This window comes from Botrytis cinerea, chromosome 2, assembly GCF_000143535.2.
Source record: "Botrytis cinerea B05.10 chromosome 2, complete sequence".
Lineage (NCBI taxonomy): Eukaryota > Fungi > Ascomycota > Leotiomycetes > Helotiales > Sclerotiniaceae > Botrytis > Botrytis cinerea.
The window spans coordinates 1,776,502-1,788,815 of record NC_037311.1 but is presented as its reverse complement, the minus strand read 5'-3'; the positions used below and the strand labels follow the sequence as shown (position 1 = coordinate 1,788,815).

Below are 12,314 nucleotides of genomic sequence, written 5' to 3'. Positions count from 1 at the left end.
GTTGGTTGTAGGACATCAATGAGATTTGTCGGTCGGGGGTGGATGAGATTTTGATGGGATCTCGATTCCCGAGAGGGGGAAAGGAGAGGATGAGAACAGATTTGTAGGCTGTCCATAGATAGGTAGGTGGTTTATATTCATATATATATGTGTGTGTGTGTGTGCGCGCGGTCTAGTATCCTGTGTGCAGAGTGCTGGTGTATTCAACGTGGTATATGTATATGTATATGTATATGCATATGGATATGTGATTTCAAAGCCTGGGCGAGGGAAGTTTGTCTTGCAGTATACAGGGAAACATCACATCATGTCACACAGATTTATCTGTCCCATCCTGAAGAAAATAACTGATGGCGGATGTTAATATTGCATACGACTCATTCAACCTAGATTCAATCTAATAATCATCACAATACATTTCAAGTGCATAACAACAGGAGAACGATTCAAGTCGGATTTAACCATCTTCTCATCTCCTCGTCCTTCCTTTGTATTCTATATCTAACCTCTGATGCGTCCTTCCATCGCCTAATTACTAGCCCATGTCGAATCATCACATCACATCACTACATTTCATTGTTTTCATACCGTATAGTCCTTCAGAAGACCCATACCATAGCAAGAGTGCCTACTTCCTCCTATGTATCGATATTGGTCGTGCCAGGTGATGTAGGTTTTGAATGTGAGAGCAAAATTGATAGTGTATATGGGGTCAGCGAATGAGCAATAGCTCAGATTTCGATAACTTGTCACTTGTGATATGAACCAAGGACTGGTGCCGAATCCAGAGTTTAACCACGGGCTTGTACGACTTCATCTGATGATCTCATCTGGCAATGGGGCCGCGACGAAGACTTTTTATCTGAATAATAGATTTCCAGACGATGCTTTTTCAAATTGCTCTTTTGCTTTCGAGAGATTGTGATTGCACCATGGTTTTGGCATGCCTCCCTATTCGTGTTTTGCTCTGCTCTTAGGATTGAAACCGAAAATTTCCGTATCTTGATAACACCAAGAGCTCCACTCATGTCGTTGTTTACTGCACTTTCAAAGATTTATCCTCTGACTCTCCTTACTCTCCAGGTCTTCCTGTGAGGTGGAACTATCCAATCGATATCTGGGCTCATGGTCTTTGAATCCTCACAGAAGAACCATTGGTCAAGGACCGTATGCCTTCGAAGATTCAGACAAGTGTTATATTTTCGAATTGAATATCTTTGAACCATTCCCATTCCGTAGGAGCAATTACCCCTACTCGACTGTATTCCTTACTACTCTCTTCAAATACCTGCAGGACCAGCCCTACATTTGTCCGCCCTAAGCTCAATAGGTAAAGGTCTACTGGTGGTTGGGGTAAATGGTCAAATATAATTGGTAATGATTCCAGATCCATAGAATAATCACCAGTTTTAGATCGCTGCAATTGAACAATTTGTCCGCGAAGATATATTCGCCCTGAGACAAGAGTGCCACGAGGGTCTTCCCCCTCGGGAACAATACTAATATGCAAAATTTCCGGATCGGTAATTCGTGAGTCTACTGGTATATGAACAAATTTTCCTTTGTTGGGCCTTGATTCGAAGACCCGGTCTTCTCTTAGAAGACCATATGTTATCGGGACGTTCATCTTGGCCCAAGACCATGACGGTCCATAATTATGCGTACTTTGCAACCTCGCACGATTTGACAACCATTTCCAACATAAGCCTCTGATAAGATCCTTTTTCCACAATCCAGCTACATATTCATCATCCAAAAGGTATGCAAATTCAAGAGCGAGACCAGAAAGTGCAGGGAACTTGTCGGAACGATGCGTGAGTTTACGGTTGTTGTAATCCTGCACCATCTTTCGCCACAGTTCATAATACTTTTCAGTTACCATATCGTGGTGCGGTGTGGTGCCGCCACTCTCGTGGATCTTGTCGAGACACCTTATACTTGAGTTCAAGATATATCGTGATAAACTGGATTTCAAAGCCCATTTGTTGCTATTCGATCCATGAGTGTGATCGGATATACGAGCCTCTCGGCACTCAAAGAGCAAGGTGTGTTTAGTGAAGTGTAAAATTCTAGGTGAAAGTTCACGCTCCTGTAGGGTCCAGCTTCTTTGAATCAGCGTGCTCTTGTTATACAGATTATCCCATCCAGGAAAAGGACTCTTGAAAAGAATCCCAGGTTGTTTAGGAGATAGAGGAAGCAATGGTAGCTCGCTATGTAGTGCAAAGAGGCCCCCTTCACAATTGCTTGCTGCCGCTGCTGCAATCGTGCAGTATGCGTGGGAATAGATTTTCCCCATCTTAGCTGATTCTTGTTGCCAATCCTGCAAAGAGTTTTGAATAATGCACAAAGAATCAATCCATAGATATTGTAGTCCGAGACGTCTAGTAATAATGATCGCATCGCGAAATGTTCGGGGTAGCGTCTTGAGAGGGATGGAGAGCAAACGCTGCTCGAGTGTTCTGGTTTTTGTCGTTGCAGCCTCTGGCATTTCCTTTCCCCAACAATGTGTCAACGCAAGGTACTTTGTGTAACGATCATTGTTTTGCTGCGTCTCCACTAGTCGAGGTGGTGTGCCATACCTTCCAACATCAATGAGCCGACGAGGCCGAAACCCTGTATCATAATGTATATTACAGTTTACATGCTCATTGATACAGTTTTTAATCCATGAGGATATGATAGAGGTAATGTTCTGGTTTTTGGGGAATAAAAGGCTGGAGTTCAAGTCTTCTAAAAGATGTGAGATTGATGTGCGAGGAACTCTCAATAGAGAACGAGATCGATTAATATCAAAAAGGATTCCTCATACCCGTAGTTTCTACATCGAACAGGTAAGACTGCCCATCCCTTCCCACTTGGTAGGAAATGAGATTTCGAAGGGGGGTAAAAACCTTTTGCTTCCGGTCGATCTTCAAATAAGTCTTCTGGCCTTCGTTACGATATGGAGCGGAGGCAATAGCACTATAGAAAAGAGCACATATGTGACAATTTGATGCGGATATCTCGAGACCTTTCACTGAAAGATGATGAACATGTGAAAATTCCTCAATACTTTTATTGAAAAACGGCTCTGCGGGAATGGCAAGACACAAGTCACAAATACCCATGGTAGAAGGTCGGTTCCGAATAGTGTCACTTTGAGCTTCTTCGGTTGTGATGTATTGCATGTGCAAACCAGATTGATCATATGGAAACAAGAATGGAAGACTGACAAGTGTGGCAGGGTAAGTGGGGTAAATTTTACACGTGATATCGCGGTGAACTTCATGTGAATAAATGCTTTGATATGAAGGAGTAAGTTTTGTCAGTCGCATGTGAAAACTTATGAGATATCTAGGTTTATAGTGCCAGACTTATGATAGTGGCAACTATGAACTGGTGTCGTGTAACTGGGACTATAATCTGGCCATACCAGCTCGAAATACAAACCCAACAGTCTGGGATAAGGAAGGTACATTGGTGCCACCACCATACCCCCACAGCTCTTTCCAATTCATGATGATGTTGACGCGTTGTTTCTCGGAGTTGCCGAGCGGTATGATTCCCTATCCGAGACTCGGTTTCTCAAATTCATGATCCGTATCTTCGGATTCGATACCTAGAAATATTATAACCTATAACCACTTATCTTTTCACGCCCCTTCTTATATTCTTATAACAACATCAAAATGAGCTGGCAGAATGATTCTCCTTACTCCCGGCACGAGTTTTCCAGCAAGGCTGCCACACCCCCCAGCTCATCCTTTGCCTCTAACTTCTTTCGACGAGCCCGCCGAGCGTCTCTCACAAGAAAATTTAGAAAGTCTGTATCTTTCGCAGATCCTCTTGAGGAAGAGAGCCCTCAAGACAATAGCTCCGAAAATAGTGAGGTACTATATATGGCAGATTCAAAACGACCACAACGACCACAACGACCAAAACCACAGCGTCGAACTTTGTCGGCTATGAGCAATAGCTCTCTTGCAACTCTTGGGCAAAATTGGGATAGCGGAATTGATTCTGATCTCGACAGTGAGGCCGAGGAAGTTTCTTGGGACATCATCAACAAAGAAATACATGAATGGCAATATGTTTGTCGTACTGGTAGACCTTTCTGGTGGTCACCTGAGTTCAAAAGTACCCGTATGTGTCGTACTTCGACGTTATCTCCAAAAAATCGTGAAGAGCGCAGCACGCGAGCTTGGATGAGAGATATTACAGACGCATCCAGACCACAACTAAAGAAACGTTACGCAACTATGGACGATACAAATTTTGCAGATTCCAGTGATATACAAGAACTTGCAAAAGTTATTGCTGTCCAACTTCTCGGGGCTTGTTTCACTTTAGCACCAGAGTATCTTGTGCCTCTTACATCGACTCTAGCATCGTACAATAGGAAAGGAGGCTCGAAACTACCGGATTCTAGGATGATAAGTTCTTTGCGTATGCATACCCAATTTCGATATTCACCCTGCTTTGGACATCAAGCACGAGGTACATCTCCGATCCAGCCATGGGATTGCGGAGGATATGACGGATCGTCGACTTTTTCATCGTCACCCACATGCAGTGGCGATGCTACGCCCTTGACTATCACGTCAGAACCTGCAAGAAGACAAAGCAGATTACAGAAAGCCCAAAGAGCATTGAATATCTCAGAGCAATCGGTAAGTGATTGCACTGCTGGAAGTTACAGAAGCGATCATTCTTCAAATATCGATTCCGTATTCGGTGGCAAAGCAGGAACATCGATGGGCCAGAAACTGAGAGAAGGGCATACAATCAAATGTGGAAAAACGTCGACGGCAATGCACGTGTCCGGAGCTGACAATCAGAGACACAATCCTAGACATTCCAAAATTGGAGATCAACCAGAAATAACGCCAACAGTACTAGCTGATGATGCGAATATTAATACTTCAAAAATATATCGAGGAGTACGGCCAACTCTGCCACATAGGACCAATTATCGTCTACAGCCAGTCCTGAGATCAGAGCCCCATCCGGTATACGTGCAGCCTGTGAGGGAGCTCGTAGTAAAGAGATGGAAATCAATACGGCGCCAATTTGGGGGTAGCTTGCAAGGTTCCTTGCCAAGAAGAGGATCTAGAAATGACGAATCAGAGTCAGAAAGTGATGCAACAAGTTCCACACTCAGCACAGATGCAAGGGCACGGAGACGTCGAGCTCAAGAAAGAGGAGACATCCATAGTGCCGGCGGTGATGATAGTCCGCACTACAACACTCCAAGGAGTGGTGCAATGACACCTGCAACATCTATGAGATCACTGACCCCGATGACTCCAATGACTCCAATGACTCCATTAACATCTTTTATAATTCCCGCAACGCCTCCTGAGACACCTGCGGCCCCTTCATTACCAGTTTTAAGACCAATGTCTCCTTTCTTTAAAGAGGCAGGTACTATGGCAGCTATCACGTCTTTTCTAGCTGATGCACGCCAACCAGAACACGTCATGATTCCACCCGATTCGTTCAAAGACACAGGTGGCTATGTTTCCCCAAATATGATCAGGACAGAACACGCTGCAGGAGCAATGTTTATCCAATCGAGATCAAGCTCTCAATCGCCTTTAGAGCCACTAGCTGGTTCATATCGGGGAAGACGAACAAGTCTGTTATCAGAGATGTGCACTCCAGAAGACTTCAATAACGATGGGACCTTGAAATGCAATGAAGAGAAACAATTTCATGGACCTCATTTGGCAAGGGCGAGCTCCAGTGGAACTCAGATATTTAGACCCGGTAGTGACGGAATCGAACTTGATGGAATGCCGGTGGGTCCTGGAAAGGAATTTTGGGATGGCCCAGTCGACAATACGGGAAAACGAAGGGAAAGGACATATTTGTAAGACTCAAAAACAATTGGCGATTCCTAAATCATAATCAATGGTCAAATTGAACAAACATTTGTTGGGCAAAAGGATACAAGTACAAAATTGGAATAATAAACCATTGAACCTGCCTTGGGTATCTTTATATTCTTTTGTTACAATGCAGTGCCTGTACTGCCGCTGTGTCTCAATAATAGTACATCTTGAGTGCCAAATTCCAAAATCCAGAACGCCTCCGTATATTTGATTCCTGTCTATACGCCCAAGTCCGGATCCAAACAACAAACCAATAACATACTCTGTTCTTCGAGCTTCAACCGGTGTTGTTATTCTCATCTGCTTTTGTTCCCATACCAACCATCTCATAGTCTCCAGCCCCGTCTCTTCCTCTACCCCTTCCTCTCCCTCTTCCATATCCCTGTTCTATATCTTTTGTATCGTCATCTTCTCCTTCCATGCCGACACTAATATCTCTCTCCATACCAGTACTATCTGTAACAGTATTCGTATTATTTTGAGCAGTGTTTGGATTCGAACCAAAATTTATAGGGCGCAATTCTCGCCATTGACAACTCCATATGCCTAAAGAGGTCATGAGAGACGCAGATGCGAACTGCAAAGCCCACCAAAGCCAATTGCGGGGGATGGAGTGCGAATAGAAGGACGTGATTAGGAGATGCAGGAAATGGACGGTTATGGCGAAATCAGGGATAAGTTTGGAGCGCGAGACAAGGAGGAGGAGGGAGATAACTCTGTTATTTATGTCAGTTCCATGGAGGAAAATCAATGCAAGACAAAAACAAACCCTATGAAACTATTTAGCATCCAAACAAATCCCAACATCCAGCCAACAGTCGTGTCGCCCCTTAAACTCCTCCAGCTCAGTACCATATCGAAAGAGAAGGCTCTCCCAGCAACCAGTGCAGTAAAGAGTATCAGCGCCGTCCCAATAACATACCAGAGCACTTGGAGGATTACAATCTGGCTGAGGATCTTTAAGGGTGGTAGCTCGGAAATGGCGCCAGCGCGCGGCGGTCTTCTTCGTCGTGCCATGTGTATGGATAAAGGAGTTGGGTATGCGCACTTGCTACCTTGATGGGGAAAAATGTTTGAGCATTTCTATATTGATATTGAAGCATCAGTTTTCGAGGCTGCGCTCATGCACTGGACATCATATCTAGTGGCCAGAATATAGGAGGGGGTCGTCTTAGTGACTTTTGTTATGTGTTTATCAATGATTACTAAGAATTCTAATTTGGGATCACAATTTTCGGATTTTTTTGATGAGAGGCTGCTTCCCCCTGGAGAAGTCTTGCCCAGTACTTGTTGATTTTTAGATTATTTTAGAATCACCCGTCTGACTGACAACGCAACTTCTTTCTTGCTAAGAAAACCTATGAAGGACACACTAAGTATACTCAAGACTCAAGTACTGCTATTGATGTCATACACATACTAACTTTGGAGCTATTTGCGGTAACTGGGACGGAGATTGCCTGACTCAGCACGCGGATCTGCCGGCGCGACCACATCGCGTCCCGTCCCTTGTGCTAACGTTTCTTACTGTTCTATTTGTCTTTGTACATTTTCCTGGATAGCAAATTTGCCAATTCTAGTGTCACTGTAATCTCGAAAGTATCAAATATCTATATCGCGCCAAGTATCATGGTCTTCAGTAAGCTCTTTAGCTCTTTACGCCCTAAAGCTTCTCGAAACAGACTGAAGGCAGAGTCAGATGAAGGGGAGTCGGCTTACTTGAAAGCCGAGTCAGATGCAGGGAGCACCGTCAATACTTTAAGATTCAAACCATCTCGGAATAAATTGAGAAAAGAGCAGCCTCGTCCGAAGACCGCCAATCCAAAAGGAAAAGGGGCTTCACAGGCCACTCAATATCTTCGCCCCAATGGTCGATCATTCGATGGGGCAGTCGATGAGCAAACTGGAGAGAGAGTCGATCATACCGCATTGCTTCACGGCTTAGCCCACGTGGGATCTTTTGATTCTATGCATGAAGCTTACGGTATGGATAATCCGGATCGCCCCCCCGGAGAGCTCGCAGTAGCCAGTTTACCTTCAAATATTTGGAGATTTATTGTGGGATATCTGTCACTTAGTGATGCAGCAAGTCTTGCTTTCTCAAGCAAAACACTTCTCGATCGAGTTGGACGTAAGCCATGGCATGACTTGGATCTTCCAGAAAACCATCGAGACAGGATTGAGTTTTTGGTTCACATGGACCGTGATCTTCCTAATCATCTTCTTTGTTTCCCCTGTGCAATTTATCATGTCCGCATAATACCAGGCGAAGAACGTTTGAAAGCCACACATATCATAAATCATCTTTTCGAATGTCCAAATGCTCTAACACAGGTCGCCCCAAGGACTCGGCTGACTGTCGGTCACACCCTTCCGTTTTCGTTTGTGCAGCTTGTCTTACGATCAAATCGCTACTCTCCAAGCCATGGAATTCCAGTAGAATCGATATCCAAACGCTGGAAAGATCCTCAACTTGGAGCCCAGGGCACGGGAACCTGGTCACATCAAAGCCGATATTATGTTGACAAGGGCCATCTTCTCTTGCGTGTGATTAGTCAATGCTTTCCAGAGCCAGATCTTCCTATAAGTGCGCAGCGAAATCTTTTGTATTCCCGCGAGGATTACTTTCCATACTTCTCGGTCTGCGCTCATTGGAGGGATGGCGACCTCATGGATGTATGTAAATGTGCGTTGGGGCACATACCTAAACGCAGAGAAACAACTTCCTCGGCATTGAAAAACAGCCCGAATGCTATTTTTTCACTTGCAAATCAGAAAAGTCAAATGTCCTCTCAATGTTCTGTATGTCAGCCATTGCGTCGATGCCCACGATGCCCAACAGAGTACTTGGTTGAGCTTAAATTTGCTGAGGATAGGACCGACCAAGTCAACAGATTCAAGCAAGCTATGACTGTGACAAGGTGGAGCGATTTAGGTAATGGAACTTCTCCGTTATCACCAGAATGGGCTGCGATTAACGGTGAATTCGAGGGCTATGATTCATTCGATACCGTTAAAGGGCGTGCAATTTCTGGAACATTTGAATCGCAATTTGGTATTACACTTCCTGCGCAAAGGATCTTGTCTCTCAATCCAAAGAATGAAGTGAAAGGAGAAGATGGTCATAATTGGTATTAAGAAGTATAAATATGTTAAAGTAATGTTGATTTTTCTCTCATCACACCCGAGACACGGTGCATTCCGATAAAATTCATGGTACAACTTCCTTCCCCTAGAATCCATATGTTTTTTTTGGATTCGGATGTCAGAAAGATTTTTTTCAAATATATGGATCTGATATTTGACGCCAGAGTACCTAGTCCCTTTTGCACGTTATTCTTTCTGGCATGCGGTTCGTGTATAATTCGCACCAGCGTTCAGTCAATTATATTTGGGGGCTGGATGTTGCAGGAATATAATCCCTGCTCGGATCTCAGCTGTCTTACGCATAACTTGACATAAGCGCCTACTGTCAGCTGCTATAAGTCGACGTAGATGAGCAACTCTTTGGCGCCCGTATGATTTTCTCGAAGAACAACGATTATTACTACTATCATGTCACCGGATCTTTGTGAGATATGTCAAAAGTTCGATCTTCGAAAGCTCTTCCTGGATTCTGCCGCTCAAAATGCGACATCAGCCAAGGGAGCAATAAGTGGGTATAAAAACGTCGATCTGCAGGTACGACCTGGTCTACCGGAATTTTACAAACATCATATGAGTACGACCGCTCTAAAAGCTTCTTCAGAGGCTGGATGTGAATTTTGTGTTCTGATATGGACAACTCGATCAAAGAAGGAGCACGATATAACTGTAGATAAGTGGCTTGATGAAACTGGTCAGGGTCAGATTTTCATTGGAACAGGAAGTTCTAGTGTCACAAAACGTGAGAGTCCTTATGTTTTGGTGTCTCAACGACCTGCAAATAGTTCTCCGCGAAACCTGTGCAACCTTGAAGTATTTGCAGCTGCAGGTAGGTCCAGTTGCATTTTGTAGCTCTCGTCTCATTGTTTCAAATGTACTGAACTATTGATATCAGATAGTACCGCAAATCGGGAAAGCCCTTTTGTCGGAAGGCCAATATTCGCTCAATCAAATTCTCCAGAGTGTTACAAACTGGCCAAAGAATGGTTGAGAGTCTGTTCAAGAGATCATAAGGATTGTGGGCCCATTAAAACTCGATGTCCTACACGCCTCATTGATGTAGGTTCCTCAGACACTAATCCATTTTTGGACGAAAACCCCAATCGTGGTGATGTTGAATGGGTAGCCCTTAGTTATTTATGGGGTGGCAATGGTTACCTGAAATTGGAAAAGTCAACATATCAAAGCCTTAAAAGTGGTATCCCGGTGGAAGATTTTCCGGCTACCCTACGTGATGCAGTTTTGACAACAAGGGAACTCGGTTTGAAGTATGTGTGGATTGATGCTTTGTGCATCCGTCAAGATAGCGCAGATGATTGGAAAGCTGAAGCCGGGCGGATGAGAGATGTCTACGCAGGTGCAACAGTCACAATTGTCGCAGCAAATTCCACTTCAACTAGCGCTGGAATGCATTTTCCTCGCCCAGAAAATGTACAAGCCAGTGCAAGATGTAAATTACCTTGGGACACCAATACCAGCGTCTCACTTCGCTTGGTATCTCACATATCTCGTCAGGCTGCGAAGTCTAGTTCTTGGTTTACTCGTGGCTGGACGTTCCAGGAAGGGCTACTGTCACCACGGGCATTATCATATGGCAGAGATCAAATGACATGGGAATGTGCCTATCATACGGAGGATGAGAGTGGCCATATCGGACTTTTGGATCAAAACTACGACAGTAAAGATCTTTTACACAAATTGAGGAAGAAACAAACAAACAGAATGAGTCGTGCCATACAAAATTTGTCTCTACAGTCTTATACTCTTCTTTCGGAAGTTAATAATTGCAGAGCCAAATTAGGCTTTCCTTCTAAAAGACTTGCAGCCACAGGGCTTAATATGCAGGAAAATTGGGGCATGGATCCGTATTTGAGATGGTCTGAAATGGTGCAACAATTCTCAGCTAGGAATCTGACATACATGACGGATGTTTTACCGGCTCTATCCGGTATCGCTCGGGAGTTCTCGATGATTACCAAAGATACTTACATTTCCGGGATGTGGAAATCTTACATAATTCCCAGTCTACTTTGGAACAGGAGAGCATTGGGGAAAATGAACAAAGTATCAGAGTATGAAATTGACAACCAGTTCTTTACACATGTTGATTGGAAGAAGCGTGGATCTTATTTAGCTCCTTCGTGGTCCTGGGCAAGCATCGATGCCGGAAGCGCACAACTAAATCCATACCCATTCGCGGATGCTACCGTACATCAAGTAGCAGCCTTAGTCGATCTTCAACTCCATCATTCAGGGACGGATATATTTGGTCCCCTTGAACCAGATAGCGCGTTGATCATGAAAGGAGTTCTATTTCCAATTCACAACCTGGCAGATTATTACTGGAGATTTTCTGACCCTCCTGAGCCGCTCCCAAAATTTCAAGAAAGGCTCGGTAACGATGCCACGGAGAAGATTTATTCTACTGGATCATGGCCTGCACTTCAAGAGTACATTCATGAATGGATAAATGACGCTGATCATGCAAGCTTTGAATTCGAGCAGCAACATGTTCCACATCCAAACCAAAAATTTGGCGCCTTTCTCCTGATGTACATCGAAGGCGTTACTGAAGATAACAGTAGCTTTAATCTAGACGGCAGTTTAGCATTTCTTCTTGTCGAATCAACCGGAAATGTTGAGAATGAATATCGGAGAGTCGGCGCAATTGTGGTCCAAAGGTCTAAAGGATATCCTACAGGCAAACCGATCAAGACACTTTCCGAGGCAAAAAAGGCAGAAAAAAGGGGTGAGTATTCTTGGACGGTACCGCCTGTCTCTCAAATGGAAAAACTTATCGCGAAATTGTGGCAAGAGAGACCAAAAGAATTCCCAAACGGAAGCACGATTCGTTTAGTATAAAGGACTATCTTCACAGAGCGTCTTTGCAGATCCTCTAAGGCTAAACGCTTTACGGTTCACTCGAACGGTTAGCTAGGATATTAATTAAATGTGGCGAACGGCGCGAGGATTCTGTACTGTCATGGAAGTATCCTTCCATGTAGACATGTGAACAATATGAACTGTACACAAACAGGATTTTATAAACTCATAATTGAACATCCAAATGGAATTGAAATAGTCAACGTATTTGAATATCCCAGCTGATCCAGAATATTAGCAATCTTTGATTGTCAAACTGAAATCTAATTTTGAACATTGAAAGCATTTGATTATCAAACTGGAATTACTCAAGTACAGAGTAGAACATTGATTTTAAGGTTTATTTAGTGTGCAGCTCATTTCGTCCATCGACCCCGAATAGATATAACCCCAACCGGAATGAGAGATAATCAA

General features: G+C 43.8%; 5 protein-coding genes across 5 annotated transcripts; 3 read left to right on the top strand and 2 right to left on the bottom strand.

Annotated features, from left to right (window-relative positions):
• Positions 1–1,040: 1,040 nt before the first annotated feature.
• On the bottom strand, positions 1,041–2,412 carry BCIN_02g05020 (hypothetical protein). Its single transcript, XM_001546680.2, has one exon. It carries the CDS (start codon positions 2,294–2,296, stop codon positions 1,184–1,186), a length of 1,113 nt encoding a protein of 370 aa, XP_001546730.2. The 5' UTR covers positions 2,297–2,412; the 3' UTR covers positions 1,041–1,183.
• An 879-nt stretch (positions 2,413–3,291) lies between these two features.
• BCIN_02g05010 (hypothetical protein) lies at positions 3,292–5,958 on the top strand. Its single transcript, XM_024691351.1, has one exon. It carries the CDS (start codon positions 3,669–3,671, stop codon positions 5,853–5,855), a length of 2,187 nt encoding a protein of 728 aa, XP_024547121.1. The 5' UTR covers positions 3,292–3,668; the 3' UTR covers positions 5,856–5,958.
• A 12-nt stretch (positions 5,959–5,970) lies between these two features.
• Bcsys1 lies at positions 5,971–7,149 on the bottom strand. Its single transcript, XM_024691350.1, has 2 exons — positions 6,643–7,149; positions 5,971–6,589 (listed from the first exon to the last, which is right to left on the bottom strand). The coding sequence occupies exons 1-2, from the start codon at positions 6,888–6,890 to the stop codon at positions 6,151–6,153; spliced, it is 687 nt and encodes a 228-aa protein (XP_024547120.1). The 5' UTR covers positions 6,891–7,149; the 3' UTR covers positions 5,971–6,150.
• A 51-nt stretch (positions 7,150–7,200) lies between these two features.
• Positions 7,201–9,115, top strand: BCIN_02g04990 (hypothetical protein). The gene has a single exon (XM_024691349.1). It carries the CDS (start codon positions 7,503–7,505, stop codon positions 9,009–9,011), a length of 1,509 nt encoding a protein of 502 aa, XP_024547119.1. The 5' UTR covers positions 7,201–7,502; the 3' UTR covers positions 9,012–9,115.
• Positions 9,116–9,246: 131 nt separating this feature from the next.
• BCIN_02g04980 (hypothetical protein) lies at positions 9,247–12,129 on the top strand. The gene is made up of 2 exons (XM_024691348.1): positions 9,247–9,846; positions 9,913–12,129. Exons 1-2 carry the CDS (start codon positions 9,429–9,431, stop codon positions 11,877–11,879), a joined length of 2,385 nt encoding a protein of 794 aa, XP_024547118.1. The 5' UTR covers positions 9,247–9,428; the 3' UTR covers positions 11,880–12,129.
• The last annotated feature ends 185 nt before the right edge of the window (positions 12,130–12,314 follow it).

Coding starts and splice junctions, on each gene's coding strand:
- BCIN_02g04990 (XM_024691349.1), top strand. CDS start 7,503: ATGGTCTTCAGTAAGCTCTTTAGCTCTTTACGCCCTAAAGCTTCTCGA.
- BCIN_02g05010 (XM_024691351.1), top strand. CDS start 3,669: ATGAGCTGGCAGAATGATTCTCCTTACTCCCGGCACGAGTTTTCCAGC.
- BCIN_02g04980 (XM_024691348.1), top strand. CDS start 9,429: ATGTCACCGGATCTTTGTGAGATATGTCAAAAGTTCGATCTTCGAAAG. Junction 9,847..9,912: donor TGAAGTATTTGCAGCTGCAG/GTAGGTCCAGTT, acceptor TATTGATATCAG/ATAGTACCGCAAATCGGGAA.
- BCIN_02g05020 (XM_001546680.2), bottom strand. CDS start 2,296: ATGGGGAAAATCTATTCCCACGCATACTGCACGATTGCAGCAGCGGCA.
- Bcsys1 (XM_024691350.1), bottom strand. CDS start 6,890: ATGGCACGACGAAGAAGACCGCCGCGCGCTGGCGCCATTTCCGAGCTA. Junction 6,590..6,642: donor ATGCTAAATAGTTTCATAGG/GTTTGTTTTTGT, acceptor CATAAATAACAG/AGTTATCTCCCTCCTCCTCC.